Source organism: Delphinus delphis, chromosome X, assembly GCF_949987515.2.
Source record: "Delphinus delphis chromosome X, mDelDel1.2, whole genome shotgun sequence".
Taxonomy (NCBI): domain Eukaryota; kingdom Metazoa; phylum Chordata; class Mammalia; order Artiodactyla; family Delphinidae; genus Delphinus; species Delphinus delphis.
The window spans coordinates 75,422,060-75,438,604 of record NC_082704.1 but is presented as its reverse complement, the minus strand read 5'-3'; the positions used below and the strand labels follow the sequence as shown (position 1 = coordinate 75,438,604).

The following is a 16,545-nucleotide window of genomic DNA, read 5'->3' as shown; positions in this document are numbered from 1 at the left end:
TATGGGACTGTCACAAAAAACAGAAATATAGGTCAAAGGACCAGGATAGAAAGTGCAGAGATAAACCCACCTACATATGGTCACCTTATCTTTGATAAAGGAGGCAAGAATATAAAATGGAAAAAAGACAGCCTCTTCAATAAGTGGTGCTGGGAAAACTAGACAGCTACATGTAAAAGAATGAAATTAGAACACTTCCTAACATCATACACAAAAATAAAGTCGAAATGGATTAAAGCCCTAAATGTAAGACCAGACACTATAAAACTCTTAGAGGAAAACATAGGCAGAACACTCTATGACATAAATCACAGCAAGATCCTTTTTGACTCACCTCCTAGAGAAATGGAAATAAAAATAAACAAATGGGACCTAATGAAACATAAAAGCTTTTGCACAGCAAAGGAAACCATAAAGAGGCCAAAAGACAACCCTCAGAATGGGAGAAAATATTTGCAAAGGAAGAAAATGACAAAGGATTAATCTCCAAAGTTTACAAGCAGCTCATGCAATTGAATATCAGTAAAACAAAGAACTCAATCCAAAAATGGGCAGAAGACCTAAACAGACATTTATCCAAGGAAGATGTACAGATTACCAACAAACACATGAAAGAATGCTCAACATCACTAATCATTAGAGAAATGCAAATCAAAACTACAATGAGGTATCACCTCACACCAATCAGAATGGCCACACCAATCAGAATGGCCAGCATCAAAAAAATCTACAAACAATAAATGCTGGAGAGGGTGTGGAGTAAAGGCAACCCTCTTGCACTGTTGGTGAGAATGTAAATTGACAGAGCCACTATGGAGAACAATATGGAGGTTCCTTAAAAATCTAAAAATAGAACTACCATACGACCAAGAAATCCCACTACTGGTCATATACCCTGAGAAAACCATAATTCAGAAAGAGCCATGTACCACAATGTTCACTGCAGCTCTATTTACAATAGCCAGGACATGGAAGCAACCTAAATGTCCATCAACATATGAATGGATAAAGAAGATGTGGCACATATATACAATAGAATAATATTCAGCCATAAAAAGAAACGAAATTGAGTTATTTGTAATGAGGTGGATGGACCTATAGTCTGTCATACAGAGGGAAGTAAGTCAGAAAGAGAAAAACAAATATGCTAACAGATATTTATGGAATTTGAAAGAAAAAAAGGTTCTGAAGAACCTAAGGGTAGGACAGGAATAAACACACAGACATAGAGAATTGACGTGAGGACATGGAGAGGGGTAAGGGTAAGCTGGGACGAAGTGAGAGTGGCATGGACATATATACTCTACAAAATATAGCCAGTGGGAAGCACACGCATAGCAGAGGGAGATCAGCTCAGTGCTTTGTGACCACCTAGAAGGGTGGGATAGGGAGGGTGGGAGGGAGACACAAGAGAGAGGGGATATAGGGATATATGTATACATATAGCTGATTCACTCTGTTACTCAGCAGAAAGTAACACAACGTTGTAAAGCATTTATACTCCAATAAAGATGTTAAAAAAATATCCTTGATGTAAAAAGCTCTTCCAAGTATGCTATTATTTTCTAGAAAGGAAGATGTTGAGATATATAAGAACAAAATGTACCTTTACAATAACTTTATAGGTAGAAATGAATGTATAATCTACCCTGAAATTCCTACACTTGCCTAACTGAGAAAACAATGTATATTATAAGCAAGTAAATTAAAACAAATAGACTCAAATGCAAGCCAGACAGGTAAAGAAGGGGGAAACATGATTAATCTTTTCTTAAAATGCCTACTAGGTTCGTAATATGCACATCTTGAGGACCTTTAAAATCCTAGTCAGGGTAGAAGTGTCGACATTTTAGGTAGGACTTACTCTATAAGACTGATAAACTATCTCTAATTTGTCACCTTTTAGTGGTATCCAAAATATATCGTTCCTAAGAGACAGTGACAAAATATTATAATGGCACAGACCTGATATTAGCATATTAATTCTAATCACTCCTCTAAGAATGGATCAAACAAATTAAAAAATGAATATGCAAAAGAAGTCCAAGATGGAATAGATCAGGAATGGCTCTACGTAAATTCCTAAAGCCAGTGTCTCAGAATGCAGAACATTTGAAAGAGAAAAAGTTCTCTACCCATCCCCTTACCTAGATGTAGGCTTTGGATAAGCTGGTCATAAAAAGAGAAATAAATGCAGTTTCCCTTTCAACTCAGAAGGCTACATGTGTGAAAGGTGCCAAAGGAGCTATTTCAGCCCTCATTTGGGGGACTTACACACATAGTTGAACTGGAAAGAATCCACATCATCTCTTCTCATTCCTGTTAATTATGACTCTAAGGAGACACCTCACCCTGCTGAGTGACAGCTCATCAATCCAGTATCTAGTGGATATTCAAAATGTAATTACTGGAGAAGGACCTTCAAGATGACAAGGAGTATGACATGGAGATCACCTTCTTCCCCACAAGTACATCAAAAATACATCTACATGTGGAAAAACTCCTACAGTACACCTACTGAAGGCTGGTAAAAGACCTCAGACTTCCCAAAAGGGAAGAAACTCCCCATGCACCTGGTTATGTGGCTGACAGGATCTTGGTGCTCCGGCCAGGTGCCAGGCTTCAGTGTCTGAGGTGGGAGAGCCGAGTTCAGGACACTGGACCACCAGAGTCATCCTGGCCCCACATAATATCAATTGGCGAGAGCTCTCCCAGAGACCTGCATCTCAATGCTAAGACCCAAACCCACTCAACGACCAGCAAGCTCCAATGCTGGACACCCCATGCCAAACAACTAGCAAGACAGGAACACAACCCCACCCATTAGCAGAGAGGCTGCCTAAAATCATAATAAGGTCACAGACACCCCAAAGCACACAACTGGATGCTGTCCTGCCCACCAGAAAGACAAGATCCAGCCTCATACATCAGAACACAGGCACCAGCCCCTCTACCAGGCAGCCTACAAAAACCACTGAACCAACATTACCCAATGGGGGCAGACACCAAAAACAACACGAACTACAAACCAGCAGCCTGCAAAAAGAGGATGCCAAAAACAGTTAGTTCAGCAAAATGAGAAGACAGAGAAATACGCAGTAGATGAAGGAACAAGGCAAAGATCCATCAGACCAAACAAATGAAGAGGAAATAGGCAGTCTACCTGAAAACCTATTCAGAGTAATGATAGTAAAGATGATCCAAAACCTTGGAAACAGAATGGAGAAAATAAAAGAAACGTTTAACATAGAATAACTCAAGAGCAAACAATGATGACCAACATGATAAATGAAATAAAAAATTCTCTAGAAGGAATCAATAGAAGAACAACTGAGGCAGAAGAGTGGATAAGTGACCTGTAAGATAAAAACGTGGAAATAACTACTACAGAGCAGAATACAGAAAAAGGAATGAAGAGAATTGATGGCAGTCTCAGAGACTTCTGGGAAAACATTAAGCACACCAACATTCAAATTATAGGGTTTTCAGAAGAAAAAGAGAAAAAGAAAGAGACTGAGAAAATATTTGAAGAGATTTTAGTTGAAAACTTCCCTAATACGGGAAAGGAAATAGTCAATCAAGTGTAGGAAATGCAGAGTCCTATACAGGATAAATCCAAGGAGAAACATGCCAAGACACATATTAATCAAACTATCAAGAATGAAATACAAACAAAAAGTGTTAAAAGCAGTAAGGGAAAAGCAGCAAATTATATACAAGGGAATTCCCATAAGGTTAACAGCTGATCTTTCAGCAGAAACTCTGCAAGCCAGAAGGAAGTGGCAGGACATATTTAAAAGGATGAAAGGGAAAAACCTACAAACAAGATTACTCTACCCAGCAAGGATCTCATTCACATTCGATGGAGAAATTAAAATCTTTACACACATGCAAAAGCTAAGAGAATTCAGCACCACCAAACCAACTTCACAGCAAACGTTAAAGGAACTTCTCTATGCAGAAAAGACAAGAGAAGAAAACACCTACAATAACAAATTCAAAGCAATTAAGAAATGGTAAGAGGAACATAAATATCAATCAATACTTTAAGCAAAAATGGATTAAATGCTCCAACCAAAAGACACAGATTGGCTGAATGGATACAAAAACAGGACGCGTATATATCCTGTCAACAAGAGACCCACTTCAGACCTAGGGACACATACAGACTGAAAGTGAGAGGATGGAAAAAATATTCCATGCAAATGGAAATCAAAAGAAAGCTGGAATAGAAATTCTCGTATCATACAAAATAGATTTTAAAATAAACACTATTACAACAAAGAAGGATACTACATAATGATCAAAGAATCAATCCTACAAAAAGATATAACAATTGCAAATATTTATTAGGCCAACATAGGAGTACATCAATGTATAAGGCAAATGCTTACAGCCTTAAAAGGGAAAATCGATAGTTACACAATAATAATAGAGGACTTTAACACCCCACTCTCACCAATGGAGACATTATCCAAAATGAAAATAAATAAGGAAACACAAGCTTTTAATGGCACATTAAGCAAGATGCATTTAATTCATATTTACAGGACATTCCATCCAAAAACAAGAGAATACACTTTCTTCTCAAGTGCTCAATGAACATTCTCCAGGATGAATCCTATCTTGAGTCACAATTCAAGCCTTGGTAAATTTAAGAAAACTGAAATCGTATCAACTATCTTTTCTGACCACAACTATGATATCTCTAGCTATGAGGCTAGATATCAATTACAGGAAAAAAAAAACTGTAAAAAACACAAACACATGGAGGATAAACAATGTGCTACTAAATAACCAAGAGATCACTGAAGATATCAAAGAGGAGATCGAAAAATATCTAGATACTAATGACAATGAAAACACGATGATCCAAAACCTATGGGATGCAGCAAAAGCTGTTATAAGAGGGAAGTTTATACCTATACAATCCTACTTCAAGAAACAAGAAAAATCTCAAATAAACAACCTAACATTCCACCTAAAGCAATTAGAGAAAGAAAAATAAAAGAAACCCAAAGTTAGCAGAAAGAAAGAAACCATAAAAATAAGGTCAGAATAACTGAAAAAGAAAAGAAGAATATGATAGCAAAGATCAATAAAACTAAAAGCTGGTTCTTTGAGAAGATAAACAAAATTGATAAACCATTAGCCACACTCACCAAGAAAAAGAGTGAGAAGGCTCAAATCAACAGAATTACAAATGAAAAAAAGTAACAACTGACACTGCAGAATTACAAAGGATCATGAGAAATTACTACAAGCAACTATATCCCAATAAATTGCACAACCTGGAAGAAATGGACAAATTCTTAGAAAACACAAACTTCTGATACTGAACCAGGAAGAAACAGAAAATATAAATAGATGAATCAGAAGCACTGAAATTGAGACTGTGATTAAAAATCTTTCAGCAAAAAAAAGCCCACAACCGGATGGCTTCACAGGCGAATTATATCAAGCATTTAGAGAAGAGGTGACACCTATCCTTCTCAAACTCTTCCAAAATATAGCAGAGGGGGGAACATTCCCAAACTCATTCTACGAGGCCACCATCACCCTGATACCAAAACAAGACAAAGATGTCACAAAGAAAGAAAACTACAGGCAAATATAACTGATGAACATAGATGCAAAAATCCTCAACAAAATACCAGCAAACAGAATCCAACAGCACATTAAAAGGACCATACACCATTATCAAGTGGGGTTTATACAAGGAATGCAAGGATTCTTCAGTATATGCAAATAAATCAATGTGATACACCATATTAACAAGCTGAAGCCTAAAAACCATATGACCATTTCAAAAGATGCAGAAAAAGCTTTTGACAAAATTCAACACCGATTTATGATAAAAGGCCTCCAGAAAGTAGACATAAAGGGAAGTTACCTCAACATAATAAAGGCCATATATGACAAACCCACAGACAACACTGTTCTCAATGGTGAAACTGAAACAATTTCCACAAAGATCAGGAACAAGACAAGTTTGCCCACTCTCACCACTATTATTCAATATAGTTTTGGAAGGTTTAGCCACAGCAATTTAGAGAAGGAAAAGAAGTAAAAGGAATTCAAATTGGAAAAGAATTAAAACTGTCACTGTTTGCAGATGACATGATACTATACATAGAGAATCCTAAATATGCCACCAGAAAACTACTAGAGCTAATCAATGGATTTGGTAAAGTAGCAGGATAAAAAATTAATGCACAGAAATCTCTTGCACTCCTATACACTAATGATGAACAATCTGAAGAGAAACTAAGGAAACACTCCCCTTTACCATTGCAACAAAAAGAATAAAATACCTAGGAATAAACCTACCTAAGGAGACAAAAGACCTGTATGCAGAAAACTATAAGATACTGATAAAAGAACTAAAATATGGTACAGATGGAGAGATATATCATGTTCTTGGATTGGAAGAATCAACATTGTAAAAATGACTATACTACCCAAAGCTATCTACAGATTCAATGCAATCCCCATCAAACTACCAATGGCATTTTTCACAGAAGTAGAACAAAAAATTTCACAATTTGTATGGAAACACAAAAGACCCTGAACAGCCAAAGCAATCTTGGGAAGGAAAAACGGAGCTGAAGGAATCAGGCTCCCTGGCTTCAGGCTATACTACAAAGCTACAGTAATCAAGACAGTATGGTACTAGCAGAGGAACAGAAATAGAGATCAATGGAACAGGATAGAAATCCCAGAGATAAACCCACACACATTTGGTCACCTTATCTTTGATAAAGGAGGCATGAATATACAAAGGAGAAAATACAGGATCTTCAATATGTTGTGCTCGGAAAACTGGACAGCTACATGTAAAAGAATGAAATTAGATCACTCCATGACACCATACACAAGAATAAACTCAAAATGCATTAAATACCTAAGTGTAAGTCCAGACACCATAAAACTCTTACAGTAAAACAGGCAGAATACTCTATGACATAAATCACAGCAACATCCTTTTTGATCCACCTCCTAATGAAATTGAATTAAAAACAAAAATAAACAAATGGGACCTAATGAAATGTAAAAGCTTTTACACAGCAAAGTAAACCATAAACAAGATGAAAAGACAACCTTCAGAATGGAAGAAAATATTTGCAAACGGAGCAACTGACAAAGGATTAATCTCCAAAATATATAAGCAGCTCATGCAACTCAATATCAAACAAACAAACAACCCAATCCAAAAATAGGCAGAAGACCTAAATAGACATTTTCTAAAGAATATATACAGATTGCCAACTAACACTTGAAAGGATGCTCAACATCACTAATTGTTAGAGTAATGCAACTCAAAACTGTAATGAGGTATCCCCTCACACCAGTCAGAATGGCCATCATCAAAAAATCTACAAACAATAAATGCTGGAGGGGGTGTGGAGAAAAGGGAACCCTCTTGCACTGTTGTTGGGACTCCAAATTGATACAGCCACTATGGTGAACAGTATGGAGGTTCCTTAAAAATCTAAAAATAGAACTACCATACGATGCAGCACTACTGAGCATATACCCTGAGAAACCCTTAATTCAAAAAGAGTCATATACCACAATGTTCATTGCAGCTCTATTTACAATAGCCCAGACACGGAAGCAACCTAAGCGTCCATCGACAGAGGAATGGATACAGAAGATGTGGCACATATATACAATGGAATATTACTCAGCCATAAAAAGAAATGAAATTCAGTTTTTAATAGTGAGGTGGATGGACCTAGAGTCTGTCATACAGAGTGAAGTAAGCCAGAAAGAGAGAAACAAATACCGTATGCTAACACATATTTATGGAATCTAAAAAAAAAAAAAGGTTCTGAAGAACCTAGAGGCAGGAGAGGAATAAAGACACAGACGTAGAGAATGGACTTGAGGCCACCAGGAGGGTGAAGGTTAAGCTGGGTTGAAATGAGAGAGTGGCATTGACTTACATATACTCCCAAATGTAAAACTGATTACATTTGATTACACTGATTACACATAGCATACATGTGCTATGTGGGAAGCAGCCGCATAGCACAGGGAGATCAGCTTGTGCTTTGTGACCACCTAGAGGGGTGGTATAGGGAGAATGGAAGGGAGATGCAAGAGGGAGGAGATATGGGGATATATGTATAAGTATAGCTGATTCACTTTGTTATAAAGCAGAAACTAACACACCATTGTAAAGCAATTATACTCCAATAAAGATATTAAAAGAAAACAAAACTGAAATGCCAGAAAGTCATTAAATTTACTGTCTTTTATGATAGTAAAAAGCTGGAAATGAAGATTCAACAATTCAGAAATACCACTTAAACTCCCTATGCAGAAAAGTTATCATAGCAGGCCTGACTGCTGTCCTTGGAAAGGCCAACTTGCAAGGTTGCCCCTTGGCTGATGCCTGTGAGCTTGAATTTTGGAAAGGTTCCCTCCATTCCATAACTGATAAAAGTGACTCACTGTGCCTAAACTGTACAAACAATGTGGCTTATGCTAAATACTTGCTTTCCTTGTGAGCATCTAGAACTTTGGTATACACCAAGCAGAGTGCTTATGTGACCAGCCCCCAATAAAAATCCTGGCACTGATTCTCCAATGAGCTTCTCTAATAAACAACACTTTTCACATGTTGTCACAAGTTGTTTCTAGAGGAGTTATAGCATGTCCTATGTGACTCCACTGGGAGAGGACTCTGAAGCTTGTGCCTGGTTTTCTCCAGACTTCACCCCTTTTCCCTTTGCTGATTTTGCTTTCTATCCTTTCACTGTAATAAATCACACTCACAGGTATGATTATATGCCAGGTCCTGAGAGTCCTCCTACTGAATCAATGCGCTTGAGGGATGGTCTTGGGGACCCCCCAACACATTCCCAAACTTCTATATTTGGCTCAGAGCTCTTTCTTGAGACCTAGACACAAATGCTTGATATCAAATACCTGATATGTCTTTAATCACCTTGTATTCAATCTAAAACTGAAGACACTGTCTGTCCTTCTTCTTGTGCTCCTTATCTTGCTAACATATCCATAACCACTTGGGTCACCTAAGCCAGAATCCAGGAAACCTGGGATGCATACTAAACTTCTCCCTCTTTCTCCCAACCACATTAATGTGTCACCAGGTTCTTTTAATTCTACCACCTAAATATCTCTTAAAATCATCTCCTCCTCTCCATCCACAGTCATTGCCTTAGTTCAGGTTCTCATCACTTCTCATATCATTCTCCTGCATGCTTAGCTCCAGCAAACCAATTCTCCATACCAAAACCAATGTCATCTTTCTAAAATAAAAATATACTTACAGCCCTTTCCAGTTTAAAATAAATACTCTTGTGGTTGCTTTCTTCAGGATAATGTTCAAATTCTTCAGTCTAGCCATGAAGCCTTTCATGATCTGAGTTCACTTACTGACCTCTTTCCTTCTCTCCCTGCGTAAGTTAGGATAGAATTCCTTCTCCAGGCTATTACCCAATGAATAAGGCTGTTTCTGGCTTCCCAGTCTGAATTCCATATTCTTCATCTATGCTCCCTATGCTTTAGACTATGAGAACTCTGACTTGGTGTTTTGAGTGCACTAGTTATTTAATAAAAGCTTGTTGAATTGCTGAATGTTGAATGAAAAGTAGAGATCATGAGTTGTTTTTTCCCTTTTTTAAAAAAATTGTTTGCTGGTATTCTTCTGTTTTAATTAAATGAACTAAAAGAAAGCAACAATGAAAAAATTACCTCATAGTTTCTGTTGGCGTCTGTTATGGTCCAGTACCTGTTGGGAAGTCCCAAACGTCCAAAGTCTGATATTGGGTCAATCAGCTTCAATCCATTTTCCCTCATCTCTTTTGAGGATTTTGGATTGTAAGAAAAAGCATACAGATCTTCATGTAATTCTAGAGAAGAAAGATAGGCATGAAAACAAAGTAATAATGAGTGAAACTTAATACCAAATAGTGCAAAAAAGCCTAGATTTTCTTCTCTCTAAGGGAATGTTTGTCAACAGCCCCTGAAAAGGACAATAGTTTGTGTACAAGGTTGCTTTTATTTGTATACAAGGCATAAGAATTGAAATATTGCTTCAGAGTCTTCTTTTAAAAATATTTAAATTTATATGATACCAATACAAAGCAGGAACATTCTCCCTGGTTTCCTGTGAATTGTTGGATAATGGACTGAACTCAAGCTTCCAGGTTTCACATGCTAAGAAAGTGGTCCTTACCATAAGTTTTTAACAGAACTTCAATGTTCCAATTGCACTGTTTGTTGTAACATACTGCAAAACATTAACAGTGTTCTTGCATTCTACTCTTCAGGTCAATACCTGATTCTGGCTGATAAATGGCCATTTCTTCTCTTCTTCCTGTCAACCCCACTTCCTCCCTTCACAAAGTTCAACATGTAATCAATAACTCATTTGACCAACTTATGTGGCAGTAACTTTTCCAGAGATGGATGGAGTCTTCCAGAGCCTTTTACAAAGTTTTGGGCCAGCTAACAGATAGCTTCTGTCAATAGAGTACCAGCAAATTCTGAGAAATTGTTCTAGGAAAAGGGTAGAAGAAAATGGGGAGGGAAATGTAATTTTAATCCACAGACTAGGACATTAGTCCACAGACTAAAATCAGAGGAAGCTGATGGGTTAGCAATCTGGAGTTGGGGCTGGAAGACGAGAGGGTGAGGCTGGAGGAAGCAGGGATAACTGCATTAAGGACTCTGATAAACTTCCCTAGTTTGCTAGTTGGAACTAAAAGTAGGGGTAGGAACAATAGGCCAAACATAAAGCTTGCAAGACAACAGTAAACAAATTTTGCTCCAAAGCAGTCTTACTTCCTGAAGTGTTGAAAAATTTACAAGTTGATACTTAAGAGGAAAGAGGGAAAGTGAAGGAAATAACAGCTGTTAAACATCTACTATATACCAAGTACAGAGTAAAAATGCACACATACATTTAAACCTCAAAACAACCACCACAGGGACCTTATACTATCATTATTTTTACAGGTGAGGAAGCTGAGTTCAAAGGTTATATATATTGTCCAAATACCATGGAACTGTAATAGGCAAAACCCAGATTCAAACTCTGCTCTATTTAACTCCATAACCAATGATCTTTCCATTATGCCATTCTGGGAGAAAAATTACAATGGTTTTAGATAAAAAATACTATCATAACGACCTGGCTGAGAAAGCTTTAACAGTGGAATGTAAACCTCATGGCACACAACGTCAGATTCTAAAACAAAGTGGGCCACCCGGAAGTTCTTACAGCGGAGGATCAGGGGACAACCCAGGCTAGTGATGGACGACTTCTCCACAGTGGCAATATGATGCAGTGCAATCTACAAAACAGAAAAGAACCAAAATAATTCACAGACATGCACTAGATCTATCACTCTCAGTGTGCCTGACTCTCAGTAATGGTAACAGCATGGCCAGAGATGTGATCACATCTACAGCCTACAACCATCCTTTGTAAGGTAAAACTGGGTTTCTTTTAAACAGAAGTAAATAGTGGTAAAGCAATGAAAAGCAAATTATGATATTATAAACTTACCTCTCCTTAGGGATATAAGGTTAAGAGATTTACGGGGCAATTGTGGTGAACTGGCTCAGAACAAATGGCTTCTAGCATGCTGTGGTGGAGTTTAAAAATCATAGTAGAATGATTGTCAGAGAGGAAAATAGAACTTCCTTTTGTTCTAACAAATTACTAATTAAAATGATTAATAATTGGTATTGTGCTTTACTGCTCATGAGGTAGTCCATAATCATTAACTATTTAATCCCTGTAACAACACTTTTGACGTATAATCATCCCATTTCAGGAATGAAGAAACCAAAGCTCTGAGAAGTGAACTCTTCATCAGAGGCCACACAGCCAAAAAGTGGCACAAACAGGATTTGAACCATGGCAGTCTAACTTTGTTCAGGGTTATTTCTCTAGAAATTCTAAACTCTAGTCCTGGAATTAGGATTTAACTAGAAATATTACAGGGAAAATTTCTCTTCCACATTTTAGACTCTAGTGACAGTAAAGCAAAGAATGAAATGGGGGAAATTTTTACCTAAGTGACTAAGGGAATGAGTGGAGACTGTAAGACTAAGGACTAAAGGAACTATACATAAGCACCGTACTGCAGTTAATAAAGTTGTTTCCCATGGGAGTACAGGTTAATAATTCAGATGTTTTTAAAAAATGAAGGATTATTAAATTTTTTGTCTCATCATTCCTGCTCATGCTGATGCCAGCAAAAAAGAAATGCATGGAAAGAGAACTGGTACAAGAAACTGTATACAAATAATACAAGTCTCTCTTTATAATTTCAAAAAGCCATGGGATCATGGTTTTACATTTTAGTCTTTGATGTTCTCCTCCTATCTGTGTCTCTGATGTTTCCTACAACTAGAGCCTGAATGTACTCTTTTCATTCTCTGGACTCCCTGTCCTGTGCCTGGAATGGCCTTCCGATCATCATTGTCTTTTCTTTTCTTCCATCTCACACAGTCTATGCCCCAGCCCCCATTTATTTGGAAAATAAATCTCTTCCTGGAAATCTTTCAATCATATCCATCATCTAAGAATGGGTTAGATGTAGGGACTATTCACATATTCTGAGAAGGAATTTTCCATCTTAATTTCTGTCTTAACTATTCTGTCAAACTCAATTCCTGTTATGGCAGTTTTGAAGGGTCATAAAAACTACTGATAATGTAACAGGAATTAATGTATCAAATTTCAAGAAAATCAAAGCCCTGTTGATCAATATGGGAGACCTGTGTTTGGGTAGTAAAACAGTGATCATTGAGATCAGATGCCAGGCAAAAACTGGTGAATTGGAAAGAGGCAGAAAGTGAAGCAGACTAAGGATGGAAGGAGCTTCATTAATAGTACTAATTGGGTAAATATGCCTCCCTTGACATATAGAAATAATTAACATAAGTTCTTCCTTCCTGATCTAGTCCATTAGGTTTGAAATAATATCCAGTAGAAACAAATCTAGAGACATGTGCTGTCTGTAAATGCAGGTAGAAAGGGGAAAGTCTCATGGTACAGTACTAAAGAACTGGTTCCCAAACTGTTAGAAATGGAAGAGTCCTTACTAATTATATAATCTAACAACCTCGTTTTACATATGAGGAAACTGAAGCCCAGAGAGCAAGAGTAACTTACCCAAGGTCATATAGCCAGTTAGTGCACGACTGAGTCTAGCTAGAATGAACTCTCCTGATTCCTCTTTTCTCATTCCTTTCATCATACCAAAGTGAACAAGATACAATGTCATATGGGGAAAGCTCATGGTGTTTTTAAAAAGGAAGTTTTAAAATGCTTCTTTCAAATGTATATTCTGTTTAATTCATTTTATACTTATATAATCGTATCTATCATGTGCCAAACACTGTTTTAAGCATTTACAACATTAACTTTTTTATTCCATAGCCAGGTATTATTTCCTCTATTTTATAGATGAGGGAAGTGAGCCTCAGATAAGTTAAATAACTTGCCCAAGGTTACAAAGGTAGTAAATGTTGAAGCTGGGATTTCACCTGGAGCAGACTGGCTCTAGAGTCTATGATCTTAATCACTATGCTATGCCATATACCAGAAACATGTTTTACTTGTTACAGAGGACTAAGAATAAGTCTGGCTAATGATTAAGATTAAACGGTCCTACTTTAGGATGAGGTAGGCATAAAGTAATATTAGCGGTGCTAAACTAATTAGACAACATTGTTTAAAGGTATAACAAAACATACACACACACACACACACACACACACACACCACCCTGTCTTAGGTCAGAGTGTTGGTCTAAATTATTGATACCCAAAAGGTAGTCCATGAGCCACCAGCATCACCTGAGAGCACTTTAGAAATTTAAAATCTGAGGCCTGAGATTCTGCATTTTTAACAAGCTCCCAGGTGATACACATGTTCTTGGTTTTTGGACCACATTTTATGGGTAGCAAGGCTTTAAATTACTTCGGGATGCTTACCAAGTAAACTCAGAAAATGAGCAGAGACTACTTTGCCTAAAAATATTGAGGAAAAGTCCCATGTAGCTTAAGATGACTATAGTCAACAACTTGAGGGATGAGAAATCATATGATTCAATCTCTGAAAAGACCTCCCCCCAGAATAGATTCTTTGAAGAAAAGGTTTTACAGCAATTTAACTGTTAACTGAAATTTAACCATTTTAGAAAGCATGTATACACAACTCTTCCAGACCCTTTGATATTTCTTCTCATGAACATACCCATGTCTCTTTTCGGGCTGCACCAGAAGTCTCCACATAGATCAGGTGGGTTGCAGTAAGATATAGACTCCCATTAGCTGGTTTCTTACCTACATAATGATCCAGTAATTTCACATTTTCTACCTGTTATATGAGGGGGGAGAAAAACACTGATTAAGTTATCAACTCACTACCTGTGATTAAAGTGGTGTAATTCAAAGCAAGATAAATGCTGTTAATTTGCTATAAAACTTCTTTGAGGCTTTCTAGGTCCTGTCAAGGTGGCAAACTGGTATGATCTGTGTTTCCTTTTCCTAAATCAGCCCTGAAGAAACTATAAAAGTGAGAGGGAAACGTGGATTCTAAGAAGGATTAAAATTCTAGATGATGTTACTATGATGGGGTAGAAGTGTGTGGAAGATAAATAGGACATAAGAGCCTGCTGAGGTACTAATCTTGTTAGAGGGAAGTGGCAGTTACTGTATGTGGAAAAATCAATAGGTGTAAATAACGTGAGATTAGATCTTAAGTTAAAGGGCAAGAAAGTAGAGTATATAATTTTCTAAAAAGCAGGAGAAAACTTGATCTATCCAGTGGAAAGTAGGAATGAAAAAAAAAAGAAGCAAACAAACAAACAAACAAAAAACCAAAAAGAGTACCATAAATGGAAAGCATAAAATTAAATGCCAGAAATAAGTCCCAATATAAGAGAAATAAAAAATGTACACAAATTAAACTTACCAGTTAAAAGACAGACTTACAGACTGAATTAAAACAAATACTCAACAATATTCAGTCTAGAAGATTATACCTAAAATAGAGATGTAAATAAGTTGAAAATAAAAAGATAGAAAAGATATACTAGACAAATGTGAACAAAGCTTGAGTAGATTTAATATCTGACAAAATAGAATCAAGAGACAAAGAACAACAGGACAAGAAAATATATTTATCATAAATATATACGCATCTTATAAGAAGTTTCAAAATACATCTGGCTTGATGTACTTGCTTGTAGCAGAACTGCAGAGAGAAAAGAAACACTTGGATACTTTAACACTTTAGTTAGGAATTGATAGATCAAGCATACAAAAATAAAAAACAAAAATGAATAGAGATATAGTATACTTGCACAGTACAACTACAAAGTTCAAGCTATTAGATATACAGAGAACACTATATCCAACAAATGAAGAACATAAAGTCATTCAAGACAACTAATAGAACATTTCTAAAAAGACATCATGATAATGGCTGTAAAGGAAGCCTCAATAAATTCTAAAGGTTCAATATCATACAGTCTACATTCTCCAACCATGACACAATGACATTAGAAATTAATAACAAAAAAATAGGCAAAGTTAGCATATGTTTTGAAACAAAATAGCATATTATTAAATTAACCTTGGGTTAAAAGGAAATCATAAATAAAATTAATAAATATTTAGAAGTGAATAATAATAAAAACACAACAAATGAAAATTTGTGGGGCACAGCTAAAGCAGAACTAAGAAGAAATTTATACCTTTAAGTACACTTATCATTAAAGAAGAAACGTTGATAAACTAGTAAAGCATTCAATGCAATGAAGAAAGCAAAAGAACAGAGAAACAAGGAATACAATGGACAGAAATTAAAAAGCAGAGAATTGCCCCCCCCCACATACACACACACACCAAAAAAAAAAAAAAAAAAAAAACAGAAAAGATGAACAAAACTAGAATTTACTTATTTAAAAAGGTTAATAGATCTTTTTAAATTAATTTTTATTGGAATATGGTTGCTTTACAATGTTGTGTTAGCCTCCACTGCACAACAAAATGAATCAGCCATATACATACAGATATCCTCTCCCTTTTGGACTTCCCTCCCATTTAGGTAGAGTTCCCTGTGCTATAGATTATGTTCCCAAGAGTTGTCTATTTTATACATAGTATCAATAATGTATATGTGTCAATCCCAGTCTCCCAGTTCCTCCTACTGCACACCTTTCCCCATTGGGATCCATACATTTGTTCTCTACGTCTGTGTCTCTATTTCTGCTTTGCAAATAAGATCATCTATACCATTTTTCTAGATTCCACATATATGCATTATTATATGATATTTGCTTTTCTCTTTCTGACTTAACTCACTCTGTATTACACTCTCTAGGTCCATCCACGTCTCTACAAATGACCCAATTTCATTCCTAAAGGTTAATACATCTTTGATAAGACTGATCAGGAAAAAAAGGGAAAAGAGGCAAATACACAAGCTACAGAATGAAAAAGGGAAGACAATGTAACAAATTTCTTTAAATGAGAGTATTATGAACA

General features: G+C 36.5%; 1 protein-coding gene across 1 annotated transcript in view; it reads right to left on the bottom strand.

Annotated features, from left to right (window-relative positions):
• The window catches only part of MTMR8 (myotubularin related protein 8), a 257,386-nt gene that overhangs the window by 146,614 nt on the left and 94,227 nt on the right, over nt 1-16,545 (bottom strand). The window contains exons 2-4 of the mRNA XM_060002711.1: nt 14,249-14,371; nt 11,168-11,330; nt 9,727-9,884 (exon numbers count right to left, since the gene is read on the bottom strand). Coding sequence (XP_059858694.1) covers nt 9,727-9,884; nt 11,168-11,330; nt 14,249-14,371 — 444 coding nt within the window. The remainder of the gene's footprint in view (nt 1-9,726; nt 9,885-11,167; nt 11,331-14,248; nt 14,372-16,545) is intronic.